A 17,031-nucleotide genomic window follows, 5' to 3' on the forward strand; every position below is an offset into this window, starting at 1 on the left:
TGTTTTGTTTACTGTTTATAATATATGCATGATATGTTATAAATAATGAGTATGTGCGTTATTATTATGATAATAACAAAGTTGCATGAATTCGACAAACATACGATCAAACATGGCGAGCTTTTAAATAAAATTAATGATGAGACCTTTCAGAATTAAAAACCCTCATTTTGAATAAGATTCAAAATTAATATCAAGCCCGAAAAGGAGAATTATAAATTTGTTTATAATTTCCATGTCTTCCATCGACAATGGGTGCATGATGAACGCTACCCGTGCTCGGGGCTCGGCTCATATTATTGGGGGGGCCCTAGGTGCCGGAAAGCTGTGACATCCATTGACATGGTGATGCGAACTACGTGGAACTCCCATGATTTCGGCTCATATTATTGGGGGAACTCATGGCGACCGTCCATTAAGGTTCAACATCGATGGGTAAGGCTTGACACGTGAAGATGAACGACGTCATATTATTGGGTCCTAATCAAACGTGAGACAAAAGTTTACGTAGAAGGTTGCATTGTGATGCAATTGGAAATTACCTTTTAGGGATTATGATTGGCTGATATTATTCGGAATCATAATTCGCTAATTGGACCTTGCGTACCTACTGAGGAAAGGAGTTTCCGTTTTCACTAGAGGGTAGTGAAAGATGTCAAAACAGTGAGAGTAAACATTTATAAAGTAAAAGTCCATACTTTATATCTTATTAAATATTTTAAAATAGTCATTAACATTTATCTGTTATACTTTTCAGTACAATTTTTGACAATATCTTCGATTCGCAATCCGCTATCTACAATACTCGACAAACACGTATTAACCGGACCTAATTACCTCACTTGGCTAAGAAACCTAAAAATTGTCTTGAATTCGGAAAGGATAGCATATACACTGACTGAGTCGCCCCCTGTTGAGGCTCCGACTGACTGCACTTCTGAGGAATTGCAAACTTACAAGGAATGGTGTGACCATGACTTGAAAGCCATGTGTTATATGCAGGCTTTTATGAATGATGAGCTGCAGAGGCGTTTTGAGGATGCAAAGAGTGCTGCTGACATTCATTTGCATCTCAAGGAGCTCTTTGGAGAGCAAACACGTTCTCTTAGGCATGCTACCATCAAGGAGCTGATCACTTTGCGCATGCGAGACGGGGCCTCGGTCCATGAGCATGGCCTAAAGATGATTGGGCTCGTGGACAAGCTCGTTGGCATGGATTTGATATTGTCTTCGGAGCTGACCACCGACGTGTTGCTCTTATCGCTGCCTAGCTCATTTGATCCTTTTGTGGTGAATTTCAACATGAACAAGCTAGAGCCGACCCTTGAGGAGTTGGTTAACATGCTTGTTACGTTTGAATCCACCATCAAGAAAGAGAAGTTGGTTCTTTATGTGGGTTCTTCATCTGGTACGAAGATTGATCCACATGGGAAGGAAAGAAGCGTTCTTTCCAACGTCCCAAGAAGAACGTGCCCTTGATGAGGCAATCTCCGAATCCCGTTGAGGCAGCCACACCAGTTAAGGCTGACAAGACTGCTGATGTATGTCATCACTGCAAGAAGCCTGGACATTGGAGGCGTAACTGCAGGGAATATCTTACCCAGAAGAGTTCTGGAAACGGTATGTTCTAAATTGAAGTAAACATTTCAATTAACTCTACTTCTTGGGTATTAGATACCGGTTGTGGCTCACATCTCTGTAATGAGTTACAGGTGATGGGAAGAAGTAGGAAGCTTAGGGAAGGTGTGACCTTCTTGAGGATGGGCAATGGAGCAAGAGTTGCTGCCAAGGCTGTTGAAGATGTTTACTTATTGTAGAACAATAGTTTTAAGTTAATTTTATGAGATGTTTTGTTTGTATCTAATTTTGTGAAAAACATTGTTTCCATTTCTATACTGATAAAAATGGATATTCTTGTTTATTTAGCAAAGGTGTTTGCAACATTTACAGGAATGAATGTTTGATTGGTACTCGTGAACTTGAAAACGATCTCTATAACTTAAAATTGAAAGATATTCCAATAAATGTCCATTCAAAGGCAGACACCATATGAGATATGGATGGGTAAGCCTCCCAAATATTCTTATCTTAGAATATGGGGGTGCCCTGCTCATGTGAAGCAGACAGTGGGAGATAAATTGGATAGTCGATCCATTTTATGCTACTTTGTGGGATATCCAAGGAATTCAGTTGGATATTATTTCTATCATCCCTAAGAAACAAAGGTGTTTGTTTCTAGGAATGCAACCTTTTGGAAAAGGAATTTCTATTGGATAGAAAAGGCGAGATGATAGAACTCGAAGAGGTTCGAGAGACACCCACAATTATAGAACCCACACCCGAAGAGCCAAGAGAGGAGATACAAGCTCCTAGAAGATCCGAGAGAGTCTCGAGACCACCTATGAGGTATGGTCTGCTTCTTGAAGAGGGCCATGATGAGCCTAACCATGGATGTGATCCAAGGACCTTCAAGGAAGCGTTATCTGATGCCGATTCATCCAAGTGGCTTGAAGCGATGGAATCTGAGATGAATTCCATGCATTCGAACCAAGTGTGGAATCTCGTGGATCCACCCGAGGGAATTGTTCCCATAGGGTGTAAATGAATTTACAAGAGGAAACTTGGGGCGGATGGGAAGGTATTGACCTTCAAGGCGCGATTCGTGGCAAAAGGATATACTCAAAGACAAGGAGTTGACTTTGAGGAAACCTTTTCTCCAGTTGCAATGTTCAAGTCCATAAGGATATTGTTAGCCATAGCTGCATGGTATGACTATGAGATATGGCAGATGGATGTCAAGACAGTCTTTCTTAATGGGGATATTAAGGAAGAGATTTACATGTCTCAACCTGAAGGGTTTACATCTGTCGGAAGTGAGCATATGGTATGCAAACTTCATAGATCTATTTATGGTCTAAAGCAGGCATCTAGGAGTTGGAACCTTAGATTCGACAGTACAATCAAAGAGTTTGGTTTTACTAAGAATCCTAAGGAACCCTGTGTGTATGAGAAGGTCAGTGGGAGTGTTGTGACATGCCTGATGCTGTATGTTGATGACATTTTACTCATAGGGAATGATGTAGGAATGTTGCAATCAACTAAGATATGGTTAGCGAGTAAGTTCTCGATGCAGGACTTGGGTGAAGAATCTTTTGTATTGGGAATACAAATCTATAGAGATAGATCAAAAAGATTGCTTGGTCTCACCCAATCCACATACATTGATACCATCGTGAAGCGGTTCTCGATGGATGAGTCCAAGAGAGGACATCTACCAATGTGTCATGGCGTGTCCCTATCCAAGTCTATGTCTCTCAAGACTGATGCAGAGATAGCGACGATGACACGCATTTCTTATGCATCTGCGATTGGTAGCATCATGTATGAGATGATATCTACACGTCCTGACGTGGCTTTTGCACTAAGTGTAGTGAGTAGATATCAATCGAACCCTGATCTTCCACACTGGAAAGCTGTGAAAGACATCCTCAAGTATTTGAGAAGGACCAATAAGTTGTTCTTGGTCTACGGGGGTAGAGAACTGAAATTGGAAGGCTATACCGACTCTAGCTTCCAAAGCGATATCGATGACTCGAAGTCAACCGCTGGGTTCGTATTCATGCTCAATGGTGCTGCTGTCTCTTGGAAGTGTTCCAAGCAAGACAGTAGTGCGGATTCCACCACTGAGGCTGAATACATTGCTGCATCAAATGCAGCAAAGGAGGCTGTTTGGATAAAGAATTTCGTCCAAGAGTTGGACGTCATTCCTAATAGAGTTGCTCCTGTCCCGGTGTTGTGTGACAACACGGGAGCTATATCTCAAGCAAAGGAGCCAAGGTCTCATCAGAAATCCAAACACGTATTAAGAAAGTACCACATCCTCTGAGAGATTGTGGAAAGAGGAGATATCTCGATTGACAAAGTCGGCTCTGCAGATAATGTTTCTGATCCACTAACTAAGCCTTTACCTGGACCATTATTCGAGAAGCTTCGCGAATCGATGGGTTTGAAGCATATGGGTAGTTGGCTCTAGTGCAAGTGGGAGATTGTTAAAGTAGGTGCCCGTCGAGCCAAGTGTTGGCCGAGTGTTCACAATGAAACTCTATGTATAAACAATCTTTATTTTAATAATATTTGAAATTATTATTGGCACATCTTTATCTGAATACCCATGCTAGTTGCATAGATAAAGCCCTTGAATATACAAATAGTAGAAAGAATATAAGATGCTCATATGATGAGTATCATGAAACTCATATTTGGAATACTGTATATTCTAAACAGTTCCTAGTCGATTCAGCCGCCGCTAAGAAGGATATAGGCCGCTCGAGTTCGAGACTAGTATCTGCGATGTGAGTACCGTGTTTCATTGGTAGGGGACATTGTGATGTCCGAGCATGCAGATAGGTGCTCCTGGTAGAGTGCACTGAACAACCCCCCATAAAGGACTTTCCAAGTGGTTCTCACTTATCGAGTGGAAACGTCCTAGTTTATGGTTATACACCATTAGTCCTTATGACCCGGGACAACATTGAGACTCTATGTGCTAGAATTACACTTTGACTTGTTTACCGACTCTCATGGGGTCATCAGGTGGCAAGGTTGGGTGTTCTGTCGAAACATATAGGAGTCGATGCATTGTAGTCGGGGATTCACCGCTTACCTTCGGGTATGGATATCCTATGTGTTCTCATGTGTATGTAGGTTGAAATCTCTGATCAGAGTATGGTGGTAATTATGAAAAGGGTTTCATAGATTACACCATCGATGCAACTACGACATGACACATAGTATCGATTCATTGACAACTCTCGATAACCAATGGTTGTCGAATCGGTCGGGATATATGAGTTGAAGGGACCGTAATGTACGCTAACCATAATTGAATGATTCTTGCAGACACTATCATTTGATACCTAGGGAATCATGTAAGCGATGCTGCTAGGCGTTTAACATGATTGGTTGGGTACTATCAGACTTGAGTTCTGACATTCTTGTTATCAATGAGTTGATAAGTAAGAATGGAGCAATTGGGGTATGCTCGTATAAGGACATGTTTAGTCCGAATCACATGGAGATGTGAACCCACGGCTAGTTGTATCAATGAACCATTGAGGGCCACACAAGTACTAGCTTTCTAGATCCCGTTGAGAAGTAAAATAGTTCAATGTGTTGAACGGCTTATAAATGAGTTTATAAGCGTAAGGAAAAATAGAAGTATGAGTTCTATGAGGGAAATGTAACTTTTAATTTATGGAGTTGTTCCTAAATTAAAAGTTGGCCAAATAGATAATGTATTTAAAAATTGTGATTTTCATAAACATTATTATTGACTAAATTAAATTAATTCAAGTGTTGAATTAATTAAACACTAGTGGGCCTAGTAGAGTCCAAATAATTAAATTAATTCAAGTGTTGAATTAATTAAATAACATTGGGCCTTGTAGAGCCCAATTAGAAATAATTATTAAACTAGTGGGCTTGAGTAAAATCAAGTAAACTTTAAATGGAAGTCAAATATGTTTGGACATTTAAATAAAGTCCATGAGCCTTGTAATTGTTACAAGCCCAAGTCAAATTGCATGCATGGGAGATGAAGAGTTGGGAGACATCTTTTTCAACAATCAAGGCTTGGCATGCTAAAAGTGGTTTTAGCTTTTTACACTACCAAGACTAGTCTCCTTCCCCTTCATTCTTGCATGATATGGCCGAAATTTAGGAGGAATTCACCTTGCAATTTTTCTCTCCTTTTGTTCTTTAATTGTTGAGGAATTCATATACTTTTCAAAGAAAAATCCTCATATTTTTCTAGTGCAAAATATGAGGGGATCTACCTAGTTGGTGGTGGGCTTTATTTTAGAGCAAGGAGTGCTCTTTGGAAGCTTGTAGAAGTTCTTGCCATACAAGAGCTAAGGTGTTTACACCTTAGTTGGAGCCATCATCAACCTCAAGAGGTTGATATGTATGATTTCTTTACATCCTATGAATGTCATAGTTGTGGTTTTGTATATGCTACAACACTAGTATATAGGTGGCCGAAATTTTCTTGTTAAAAATCAATATTTTGAACTTCCGTTGCGCTTTTGGTCACCTAAAATCGATCCCTTTCAGACACTTGGGAATGTTCGAATTTGTTACATGAAGTTATATTGTAGGCAAATACTAGAATCTATTTGAAAGTGCACAAGCGTAAGTAATAAAAGTCATTGGAATTGTAGTAGTGTATGTAAGAAAATAGAGCATATAACATAGATTGAAAATTAGTTGTAATTCAATCACTTTTTGTTCCCAAAAAAAAGATAGTACATACGCAAAATCCAAAATCACAACATCCCTTTCATGAACCACTACAAAGAACTAAGTTGTGGTAGATTACGAATTCAAAAAACATTGTTCAAAAACACACTTATAACTGTAAGCATTAATCACCACGCAACAACCTCTTAACCAAGCACATCCTTCCACGGTCGCCAAGTCTTTTGAATAGTGCCAATTCGTTGTGGTTGTTGAACAACAACTTAGCTGCGGCAACTTGTTCATCTTCTGAAAGGTCGGTAAGACCCTGCAATGCATCCAAAACCGTATCTTGAACATCCGAGATTTTGTCCTCCGCGTTAATTTCCTTGATCAATTGTGTCATCGTGTCTTTGGTTATGTGAGCGAGATTGTTGATTGCTTCGACTATTGATTCATCATGCAAGCTCGTGTGCTTCCTTTTCTTGCTTTTAGAAGACGTACCTACATTTGTCTTAGACGTTGGTGTATGCGTTTCAGATATCGAATCATCAGCAACATCGAAAGGGTTAAATGTACGTGTCTCTCCAATGAACTCTATGTTGGGAAGTTCTTCATCAAGTTTAAGAACTTGTTGTAACGCATTCTCAAAATTCTTTGAATGCTCCCCAATAGCTCGATCGTTTCCAAAGATTTCAGTCCAATCATTGAAATGCATCCACTGCTTATGCCGCATTGGTCTAAAACTTGGGTCATGCTGCATCAATGATCAAGTGAATGAGTGATCAGTGGACTTGTGTAAATCAAGGTCAGAGTACTATACAATACATACCTTCACAATTGATTTCCAAGTCTCGTCTGTAGCATCGATCGTCTTGTCAGTATCATTCCAACCGACTCCACTCTTGGATAACAACGTCACCAACGTACTATATGTTTTCTTCCACACATGTATTTTTGAATTAATATGAGGATTACCACGTATATTTGTTCCTGGTATTGCTGTATGCATTGCATTCTCCAACAACGTCAAGTAACCCGCTTTAAAACCATTCTCACTTTTCCAACCCTTTGTCATAACTTCTTTCAGCGACTGTATTAGAACATCTTCTTCCTGGCCACTCCAACTTCGCCGTGTCTTGTCCGCTTTCTTGCACCTCGCACTACCGCTACCAGAAGTTGCTACACTATCCATGAGTACAGGAAATCTGAGTGGACTTATTCTGTCATGAAATCAACATTATAAGTGCATGTAGTAATAGTCAGCGAAAAAAGTTAAAATGGTGAAAACTAGAGCCGAGACCGTAACATTCAAATCTTTCAGTTGCACGAACAATGAGCTTGGAAAAAAGATTCGTCAATTACACTACTTGATATGAAAACAACAACGACAGCAACATAAACAATATAAAGATGTGCAACTGTCGACAAGCACTTAATACATTTAAAAAACGTTAATTGTAGTTGTTCCACATGGACATTGCGCATTGATCTCGCCAATTAACCCACTCGTTGGACGACTCAAAACTGCTTATATACTCATTCTGTGTATCATTAATGGGATTGCCAACTTCTTCATCATATTCATCTAAAGGATCGTCGGGCATTTGATTATGGATGACATTATGTAGTAGAATGCAAGCAAGAATTATTTGGTTTTGGACATGCAAGGGGTAAAACGAATGACTTCGAAGAATAGCCCATCTCTTTTTCAACAAACAAAATGCTCTTTCAATAATGTTTCTTGCTTGTGAATGCCTCCAATTGAATAACTCCTTGTGATCTTGTGGTGCGGATGCACGATTGCCCCAAGCATCCCTATGATATCTTACTCGTCTGTACGAGTCAAGAAACCTTCCACATTAGCGTAGCCATTGTCACAAAGATAATAACAACCTGCACAATGATTAAGTCTCAAAAAATCATTATCACGATAAACTTTTGATTATGGTAAATGTTGGCATATCTACAGAAAAAGATGCAAGTACACGTAAAAGTTATTCACACATAACCTCTTGGAACCTTGAATGCATCATCCCGAGTCAATGCATCTCTTAAAACCCTTGCATCAGCGGCAGATCCCTCCCATCCAGTAAGAGCGTAAATGAAGTTCATATTTCGATCACAAACCCCCAACACGTTAACCGAAATAATTCCTTTTCTGCTTCTATATTTGGCTTTGTCTCTGGCAGGAACGTGTACGCCGATATGAGTGCCATCCAACGCACCTAGACAACCCTTTAACACTTATGAAACGAGGTTAGTAACTGTTAACCAATTACTTGTTTAAGGCGAAGACATTCGAGCGACAACGGAAAAAAACAAAACAATATTTCAACACAATAATACCTCAAACCATTTCCAAGGATCGCTGTCACAGTTCCCATCCACAGGTGTAGGCTTCACAAGAAGTAAGGTATACAACTTCAACAATGCACGCATAACTTCATGAAAATGTGCGCTGACTGTCTGTCCACTACGCATGTAGTCGTGACTGGTTACCCGATTTTTTTTATGGTGTGCCAATATTGACAAAAACATTGCAACCTTCTCTTGGACGCGGACATACCGAGAATCTGTTAGTCCTCCTAAGTGCATTAAAAGATAGCACAACCTTCCAAAGGCATTTCGGTTCATTCTCAAGTTCAAGACACATTGAACATCACCAGCATCAATAATCATATTCAAATGGCTAAATTGAGAATTGATTCTTTGTGTCATGTTGTACGAAACAAGTCTATTACGAGTGGCACGACGTCGATGGGCAACCACATTCGCACGCGGTCGGATTAGAAGACACAACATCAATAAATTTCTAAACACCAGTTGTTGTACGATTACAACCAGTAGAAGGTTTCTACGTTTGATGTCCATCTTGTGATAGAAGACTTTGAATGCACGATTGAAGCATCAATGTTGGAATGCACTTAAAATGTTGGTGACGAAATTCAAGAGTTACAACAATCGAACTTCAACAAAAAATGAGCTACCAACATTTTCTTTCAAAAATGGTCGAAAGCTAATTAATTTGTAACAAAAAAAACATATGTGGAAAGCAAAGCAACATTTTCTTTCAACAAAGGTTCGAAAGATAAGTATTTTGTTCCAAGACAAACAGATGTGGAAAGAAAAAAAATATTTTCTTGAATTGATATTTCACCTGATACTTGTGAAGATTTCTGAGACAACTTGCAACGACGAATTGAACTTACTATCCTCCTCCAACAACGACGGCGGCCATTTGCAACACAAGAAAACAAATTGAGAAAAGAGAAATCACGTTTAAAAGTAGGGCGAAGGGTAGTTTTGGAAATGAAACAACCTGTCTCTTCTACTGTGCAAAATAGGACTGTCAATACCATCTTCAGTTTGGGATTCTTTTCTTGCATTTTCACGTTTCAACAGTGCTCAATTCCCGGGCCCATGGATATTACTGGTGCTCCTAAAAACCAACCAAACGTTTGACTAAAAGCGTAATCCAACGATAATCCATAGTACCAAACATGGCCTTAATAGATAAAAGAGTTTTTCTAGTTAAGTACAAATTAGATAGAATACTTTGGAAATGTTCGGATAGTTATTGGATTTTATCGGGGTATTGACAAGTCGATCAATCGTTCAAATTTCAATCGGGACATATGAGATGAAAATATCATACTGTATGAATCTACTATGAACGAATTTAGAATATACAATACGCGTCTAATAAATCTCATAATTCACTGGATTCGTGGACTTCATGATGCTATAGTATATTTCAAATACTTTATCTATGCCGCTTACAATAATATACAGATAAAGTAAATAACATAATTAGATAAAATACGTAAAATTAAAATAAAGATTGTTTTACATCAGAGTCAAGCCACATTTTAATCTCAACCAAGAGAGTTAAGCTAACTCAGAAACATGTTCCGTAAATGACTACAGAAACAATCAAGATTGTCGTGAATAATATTAGAGCCAATCAAAAGTTACTCAATCAGTAGTAAATCAAAATCAATTCTTTCATCAAACATTTTAATCTAAACCAAACTCCCAAATTTACGGCTAGTTCGACCATCCCTTGGTATTGATCCAATGGCTACAACGGGGACGGCATAATTTTTTCATGCGATTCAATGCATTAAACAATATGAAAAAACACATGCGACCTTTTTACAATAATTGGATGAAGATTATAGGATCTGGTATGATGAAAACAGCAGTTTTACTTTGTTTTTCCAATTTCAAAATGAGAGAATATTCATGGAAATGGCACTAAACTTTATGGTCCGCGACTGTATCTTGTCTGCCTTTCAATTTATGTATGTTAGGAAATATGTTTCATGTGAATATCTGTGCATTCAATTTGTTCACACTTCTCCATCCCATAATTCTTCCACTGATTTGTATTGGCCTTTTGGGAATATAAATCTTTGTCCTGTGAATCCTCTTACCTGCGGTATCTTTCCAATCTTACATGCTTCTTCTTCTGTTAATTCCCAGTCGAAAATTTGAAGATTCTGTCTCATTCGCTCGCTGTCGAAGCTCTTCACTAGAGGGACTGCTCCCTGTTCGTATACCCATCTCAATGCCACCTGATTTTTCATTTATACCTATTAATAAAAGTTTGATTCGAAGAATCTCATTGATAAGAGCTGTAACCGAGTCAAAATGCTCGTGAGAAACTTTATCAAAGCTCGACTCAAGTTTTGATCATGTTTGAGTTTGATTTTGTGAAAGTGATATTGACATACTTTGATATTCATTTTTCAAAAACTTGGAGGGAATTTTCGTAAGAAAATATTTAATACTCGAGCTCAGATAAGTCAGAATTATTCGAGTTGAGTAAAAGCTTGAAAAGAACTATTCGATTCGAGCTCGAGTAGTCTGATAATTCAGACAACACCGTCATGTATTTCAATTGAAAAAAAACACTAAACATACAAAATATAAACCTTTTTTTTTGAGTCTCACCTGTGCTTTGGTCTTGTTCCTAGCAGCTGCAATTTCTTTGAGAATTGGATTCTGCATCACTGCTTGTGATCCCCACAAAGCTCCATTTGCCCCAAGAGGAGACCATGCACACACATGAATCCTCTTCTCCTCACAAACCTCCAACATTCTGCGTTGCTGCCATGCTACATTCATCTCAACCTGAATCTCAGTCGAGTGACGATTCAATAAATCTTCGAGTTTCGAATAAAAATATCACACATAAATTTCCAATATTACGAAGTTCTCCGAAATCTCATACAATTACCTGGTTAACTGCTGGTGGGATGGTTGCATTTCGCAGCAGTTTCGAGAGCTTTTCGCAGCTGAAATTGCTAACGCCGATGGATTTGGCTAAACCCAATTTAGAGCACCCCTCCATGGCCTCCCAAACCTCCTTCATATCGAAGAAAAGCATGTCTTCTTCACTTAGTTTATAAGCATCAGCAGTTTGCTTTATCCTTACTGGCCAGTGTATCAGATACAGGTCCACATAATCTTGCCCCAGCTTACTTCATAAATATATTTCTTATTAAGAATATTTCAATTCGTGACAGATTTAACATATGAAATTGAAATTTAGGATGGTTTAGAATGTGTATATATATCATAAATAGATGCAATAATTGCGCAATGAATTAATGTTTATGCTTTAGTGAGAAACAGAGTTCAAGAAAAAAAAAATATTTTTCATTTGAAATTGAGTTTTAATTTGCTGAACTAATTTTTCACCATGGATCACTGCTTGTAAAGGAAGTAGAAGTACTTGCAATCTACGAGACTGTAAATTAATTCACGAGGCTCTAAGTTGGATCAAAGACTTGGGTTACAACAAAATAATCGTGGAGACGGACTCAAAATTATCAGTCGATGCGATCCACACCGATTCACTAAATCTCAATGAATTTGTTGTCACTATCACATTACGTGGTGCACTCGTTAGGAACTAAAGTTAGCTCAAAATCGAACATGCTAGTAGACAAACAATTAGAACTGCTCATATATTGGTTAAAACAGCTCTTCGACAAACTTGTTTCCGTATTTTTCATTTAAATCTTAATTTTATTAGCACTATCATCATGGATGATTGTAATTCCTCAATTGAAAATTAGCAAGTTAAGAAGTTTGAATTTCAAAAAAATAATAATAAAGTATCTTTTATAAATTTTTTTTGAAATTTTAATAGTTCGTTTCATCGAATATGATGAAATAATATTGAACATGTACGTATTGCGATATATGAAAATACCAAAATTGTAGATAAAAAAAGATTAAAAGTAAAATTTGATCGTATCATAAGAAATAAAAGACTAAAATTGTTTTTTTTCTCCCATAATAGGATCCATAAAAATATACTAAAAATAAATAAATAAATGAGCCGCGACCTATAATTTCTCCGCCGCCATGAAAGAGCATGCAATAAAGGAAACAAGTACCGGAGTGTTTTCTCGAGGGCCGGCACCACGAGATCACCGTGAGCATCTGTTATGAAAAGCTTCGAGGTGATGAAAATCTCCTTCCGATCCTTAACCAGACCACATTCGACAGCCGCGGCCACCGCTCTGCCGACGGCTTCCTCTGACCCGTACATGGCGGCCGTGTCAAAGTGGCGGTACCCGGCGGCGATTGCTTCCACGAGGACGGTTGTCAGCTGATGAACCGGCGGCATCGGATGCGCCGCCGTTCCAAAGCCCAGGCCTGGCATCTTGTGGCCGGAATTCAAGATCACTTCCGGAACTGCGCACTCTGTTTTTTCCATGAAATTTCTTCGACCTAATCAATTGATGTAACAGATTCAGAAAAATCGTATGGACAATGAACACGTTGTTACGAGCGGATATTTAAAGCAAAAAATGTTCTCTGTTTAAAGAATTTTTAAAAATCCGGGAATGCGACGTCTGGGTTAAGAAATTTTCTTTCGGAAAAACTAATGTGATACGGTCGTATGAGTTATATTTAATGAAACATATCTCTTATTTGGATCATTCATGAAAAAATATTATTTTTTATGCTAAGAGTATTACTTTTTATTATGAATATCGATAGGGTTGATAAAGATCTGTGAGACCGTCTCACATGAGACCTACTATTTTCTTTTAACTCCAAAAATTATTTTTTATGTCTAAAATGTCGTTTTTCACGACAAAAATATCATTTTTTTAATTATGTTATAAAAAATATTGTGTAATATATATATTGATTTGAGTAAAAAAATAATATTTTTATCGTATCGTTGCACATGATACTTAAACTTTTGAAAATACTCCATGTCAACAAAAGGGGAGAGTGTATTCATTCTATACTTTCAAAGATTTTTAATGATTTTTTTAAATGATGGATTTTTGTGGAGTTGATAGATTTTTATTGACTTTTGTGGAATCTCATAGAATTGTAAAACAAATTTCATAGACTCTTATATACTTTTTTTGAAGATTTTTGTAGACTTTTGTAAACTTTTTCATAGAATTATGTGAATTTTGTAGTTTATAATTGTGATTTATTTTTTATTAATTTTTTTAAATAATTATTGGACATAGATAACCTCTTCAATTTTAAATTATTTTTTTTATTTATGAATTTTACTTACTTAAAAGTTAAATCAATTTAATTTGTGAAAAACGAAAAATGAACTATCCAATTTATTGAAATCAAAATTTCAATTCTTTATGCCAATTCAACATATTAATGAATAATATTTTTATAAGTTCATAATAAAATTTTATTAAAAGAACACTCAAAATAATGAGTAGTCTTTTATAAAAAAAATCTAGTCATTACTGACAATTTGATCAATATCGTTCTACATTCCATTGGCTATGATATCCCTCCATGCATTAGCATTTGCTCGTTGTTGTTTTTGAGTATTAAATAACTGATCAAAGTCGTCACCTTCATAAACTTGTGCTGATTAAGACAATTGAACTTCATTATCTAGTTCAATTTGAAATTCATCAAATTGACACTTCTTTCAAAGAAAATTGTGTAATATAGCACATGTCAATACAAGCCCTGTTAGGGGTGGGAAAAAATACCGAATTTTCGGTATACCGAGATTACTATAACAAAAAAATATTGAATTTACCGAATTTTAAGTATACAGAAGATTTCGATACGGTACGGTAACAATACCAAATTTTTCGGTACGGTAACGATATCCAATTTGAAAATTTTGGTATATACCGAAATACCGGAAAAATATACAAAAATTTTAAAATATATAATATTTTAAAACAATAAATTATAAATTTTTTTAAAATGTAAGGTTTTTTTGATTCGGTATACCGAAAATTTTGGTATAGTATCGGTATGAATTTGCTTATACAATCATTTAATATATAGATTAACTAAAATTAAAGAAAATAATTAAAAATAAAATGTTATATAATAATTAATAAAAAAATTAAATTTTAATTATGTTTTTAAAAAGTACAAATAAAAGAAAAAATAAATAGATGAGAAAAGAATGAAAGTTTGTATTGAATTTGGGAGATTTTTCAATTAAATTTGCATCCAAATCTTTAGGTTGAATCAAAGATTTTTGTTGACAATTTATTGTTGTACCTTAGGCTATAATTCTTGTACTTAATAGATTTCCATAGAGTCATTAAAAGTCTATTGACATTTTGAATACCTATAGACTTTTGTAGAGTTTTTAAAAGTCAAGTTTGAATACCACATGACTTTTTAAAATTCTACAAAAGTTTACATTGAATACCATTAAACTTATATGGAGTATATAAAAGTCTAGTTTGAATACATCTAGACTTTTAAACTCCATAAAAGTTATTAAAAGTCTATAACCAATACACCCCTGCGATGGATTAAGATTGACAATTCACAATTTTATATATTGCTTTAATCTTAATTATTTGGTAAGTAAATATTTTATATAATTGAAATTATCATAATAATATCTACTATTATAAAAAAGAATGAGCTAACATAATGTATAATTTTTTAGATTACAAAAAAACACATCAAGTTACAAAAATACTTAATTTTCATATAACAAAAATATCATACAAACCTATTTCAATAAATTTTTTAGATAATCTATAACTATTGTATATCAATAAATTATTTATTTATCTTTATATATTATTATGAAGTTTTAAATTTTCAATCATTCTTAATATTAAAAGTTATTTTAAAAATAATATTATGATTAGTTATAAAAAATAATATACTTTTTTGAACAAAAGTTTTAACTTCGATATAATCTCTATATCTTTTTATATAAAAATTATTTAATACCCAAAACTTTTAATATATACTAGTTATTATGCACACGCGATGCATGTGTATATGATCTTTTTTATCATTATTGATGAACTAAAGTGAAATTTGACAAATTATGGAGGGACTAAATTGATAGTTGAATTGTTGAAATAAAAAAACAAATAAATAAAATTGTGTGTTGAAATTTTTCTAAAAATAAAACAAAAAACAAAATGTAATATTAGTATTATATAAGGGTAAAGTTGGAAGAAAAAGTTGGTGTCCACTAGGTAGTTACTATCATGTCCTCATCCTTAATAAAATAGAATAGATGTATGTATCGCGTGCAAAGAGATACTAGCTATGTATTTAATATTTATGTAGCAGGAAATGTTCCACAAAATAGAGCAGATGATTTCATTCTCTCCAGATAATTGTAACTTTGATATTCATTCTTAAATCAAATCCCTTCAAATAAATTCCTTCAAAAAGAATCCCAAAGTTTCCCAAGTTTATGATTCAAAATTTCTTCAAAAAAAAAATATTATTATTACATGTAAATAATATTTATTACATTTATTTTCTAACATAAAAAAATTAAATTTATAATTTTATTATGCATTAATGTCACAATAATTCCTCCCATTTTAATGGTTGGTTGAGAATAAAGAAACTTTATTATATCTTTCTTTTTCTTTTTCTTTTTTTACAGTGGGTGTGGTGTTTTTGGCTTTAACGTGGGTGTTGGGAAAATTTGTTGAATTAATTTCTGTGATACTTTAAACATGCAAAGGTATATTGTGGCATTAATTTTTCTCTTTTACTTTTTGTTGGTTTTGCTCATTTTCTAACCTACGCATATCTGTCTATTTGATCGATTTTGGTTGAAGTTTTGCAAGAAAATGGGGTGCTCCCATAAATGTCATAAATGTGAAGCACTCACGAGCATGAGCGCGAGCGCGCGAGCGAACGCGCACACATATATATCAAACTGCAACACACACGCAAACGAACACTCGCACGCGTAGACACAAACAAATGTATATACACATACATTGCTATATCCACGATATATAGTGTCCTAAGAAGTATCTCACTAATTATTAATTTTTTGTTACATGCGGTTCGAAAAAAATATTTGAGTGTCTTATTTCTTACATTGATTCTATATAAGATCGAGAATTTATTGCTTATTGTGATTTACAGACTATTGGATTAGTTTGAGAGTTCACTCAATGTATACCGAAGAGCGGATGTTTTGAGTTATCACATCATAAAAAAATATTGTTGGTACGGGTTTTTTGAACTAAAACTTGAATAATATGATTTTTTTGTTATCGATCATTTATCGCTTTAGAAAAATTATTATTAACAACTGAGGTATATTAAACTATATAGGATAGTCAGTTGAAACACCACATTTCGAATATTTCAAAATGGAAAATTTATTAATCTCCATTAGATGTTATATTTCTGATTTTATGTTACCAATAATTTGGGAATTTAATAGCTATCAAGCACATATGTTCTAATTATGGCCGCAGCTAGAATTTGAATGGACAGAATTTCGAGACGTGCCATCTGCAGTAAATGACAATTAAT

The 17,031-nt window shown here is 35.4% G+C and overlaps 3 protein-coding genes across 6 annotated transcripts; all 3 read right to left on the bottom strand.

The window, feature by feature from the left end:
• Positions 1-6,270: 6,270 nt before the first annotated feature.
• LOC142520819 (uncharacterized) lies at positions 6,271-9,750 on the bottom strand. 4 transcript variants are annotated; one of them, XM_075623968.1, is made up of 4 exons: positions 8,584-9,750; positions 8,247-8,462; positions 7,067-8,130; positions 6,271-6,991 (listed from the first exon to the last, which is right to left on the bottom strand). In XM_075623968.1, exons 3-4 carry the CDS (start codon positions 7,427-7,429, stop codon positions 6,422-6,424), a joined length of 933 nt encoding a protein of 310 aa, XP_075480083.1. In that variant the 5' UTR covers positions 7,430-8,130; positions 8,247-8,462; positions 8,584-9,750; the 3' UTR covers positions 6,271-6,421. The 4 variants fall into 4 exon arrangements, with proteins under 4 accessions (XP_075480083.1, XP_075480082.1, XP_075480081.1 ...); XM_075623967.1 differs by having other exon boundaries at positions 7,067-8,070; positions 8,247-8,472; XM_075623966.1 differs by having other exon boundaries at positions 8,247-8,472.
• LOC142520373 (uncharacterized) lies at positions 8,063-9,108 on the bottom strand. The gene is made up of 3 exons (XM_075623364.1): positions 8,584-9,108; positions 8,247-8,472; positions 8,063-8,130 (listed from the first exon to the last, which is right to left on the bottom strand). Exons 1-3 carry the CDS (start codon positions 9,106-9,108, stop codon positions 8,063-8,065), a joined length of 819 nt encoding a protein of 272 aa, XP_075479479.1.
• Positions 9,751-10,099: 349 nt separating the features above from the next.
• On the bottom strand, positions 10,100-13,051 carry LOC142520680 (rhazimal reductase 1-like). Its single transcript, XM_075623768.1, has 4 exons — positions 12,648-13,051; positions 11,480-11,723; positions 11,194-11,373; positions 10,100-10,814 (listed from the first exon to the last, which is right to left on the bottom strand). The coding sequence occupies exons 1-4, from the start codon at positions 12,968-12,970 to the stop codon at positions 10,590-10,592; spliced, it is 972 nt and encodes a 323-aa protein (XP_075479883.1). The 5' UTR covers positions 12,971-13,051; the 3' UTR covers positions 10,100-10,589.
• Positions 13,052-17,031: the final 3,980 nt, after the last annotated feature.

This window comes from Primulina tabacum, chromosome 12 (assembly GCF_025594145.1).
Source record: "Primulina tabacum isolate GXHZ01 chromosome 12, ASM2559414v2, whole genome shotgun sequence".
Taxonomy (NCBI): domain Eukaryota; kingdom Viridiplantae; phylum Streptophyta; class Magnoliopsida; order Lamiales; family Gesneriaceae; genus Primulina; species Primulina tabacum.

Bases quoted from the DNA above. Each gene is read 5' to 3' on its own strand.
- LOC142520819 (XM_075623969.1), bottom strand. From the start codon at position 7,429: ATGGATAGTGTAGCAACTTCTGGTAGCGGTAGTGCGAGGTGCAAGAAA. The intron at 6,992-7,066 runs GTATGTATTGTA...TCATTGATGCAG, and splicing joins CTTGGAAATCAATTGTGAAG to CATGACCCAAGTTTTAGACC.
- LOC142520373 (XM_075623364.1), bottom strand. From the start codon at position 9,108: ATGGACATCAAACGTAGAAACCTTCTACTGGTTGTAATCGTACAACAA. The intron at 8,473-8,583 runs GTATTATTGTGT...TAAGTGTTAAAG, and splicing joins ATCCTTGGAAATGGTTTGAG to GGTTGTCTAGGTGCGTTGGA. The intron at 8,131-8,246 runs GTTATGTGTGAA...ATCATTGTGCAG, and splicing joins TGCATTCAAGGTTCCAAGAG to GTTGTTATTATCTTTGTGAC.
- LOC142520680 (XM_075623768.1), bottom strand. From the start codon at position 12,970: ATGGAAAAAACAGAGTGCGCAGTTCCGGAAGTGATCTTGAATTCCGGC. The intron at 11,724-12,647 runs GTACTTGTTTCC...ATATTTATGAAG, and splicing joins GCCCTCGAGAAAACACTCCG to TAAGCTGGGGCAAGATTATG. The intron at 11,374-11,479 runs GTAATTGTATGA...ACTGAGATTCAG, and splicing joins TCCCACCAGCAGTTAACCAG to GTTGAGATGAATGTAGCATG.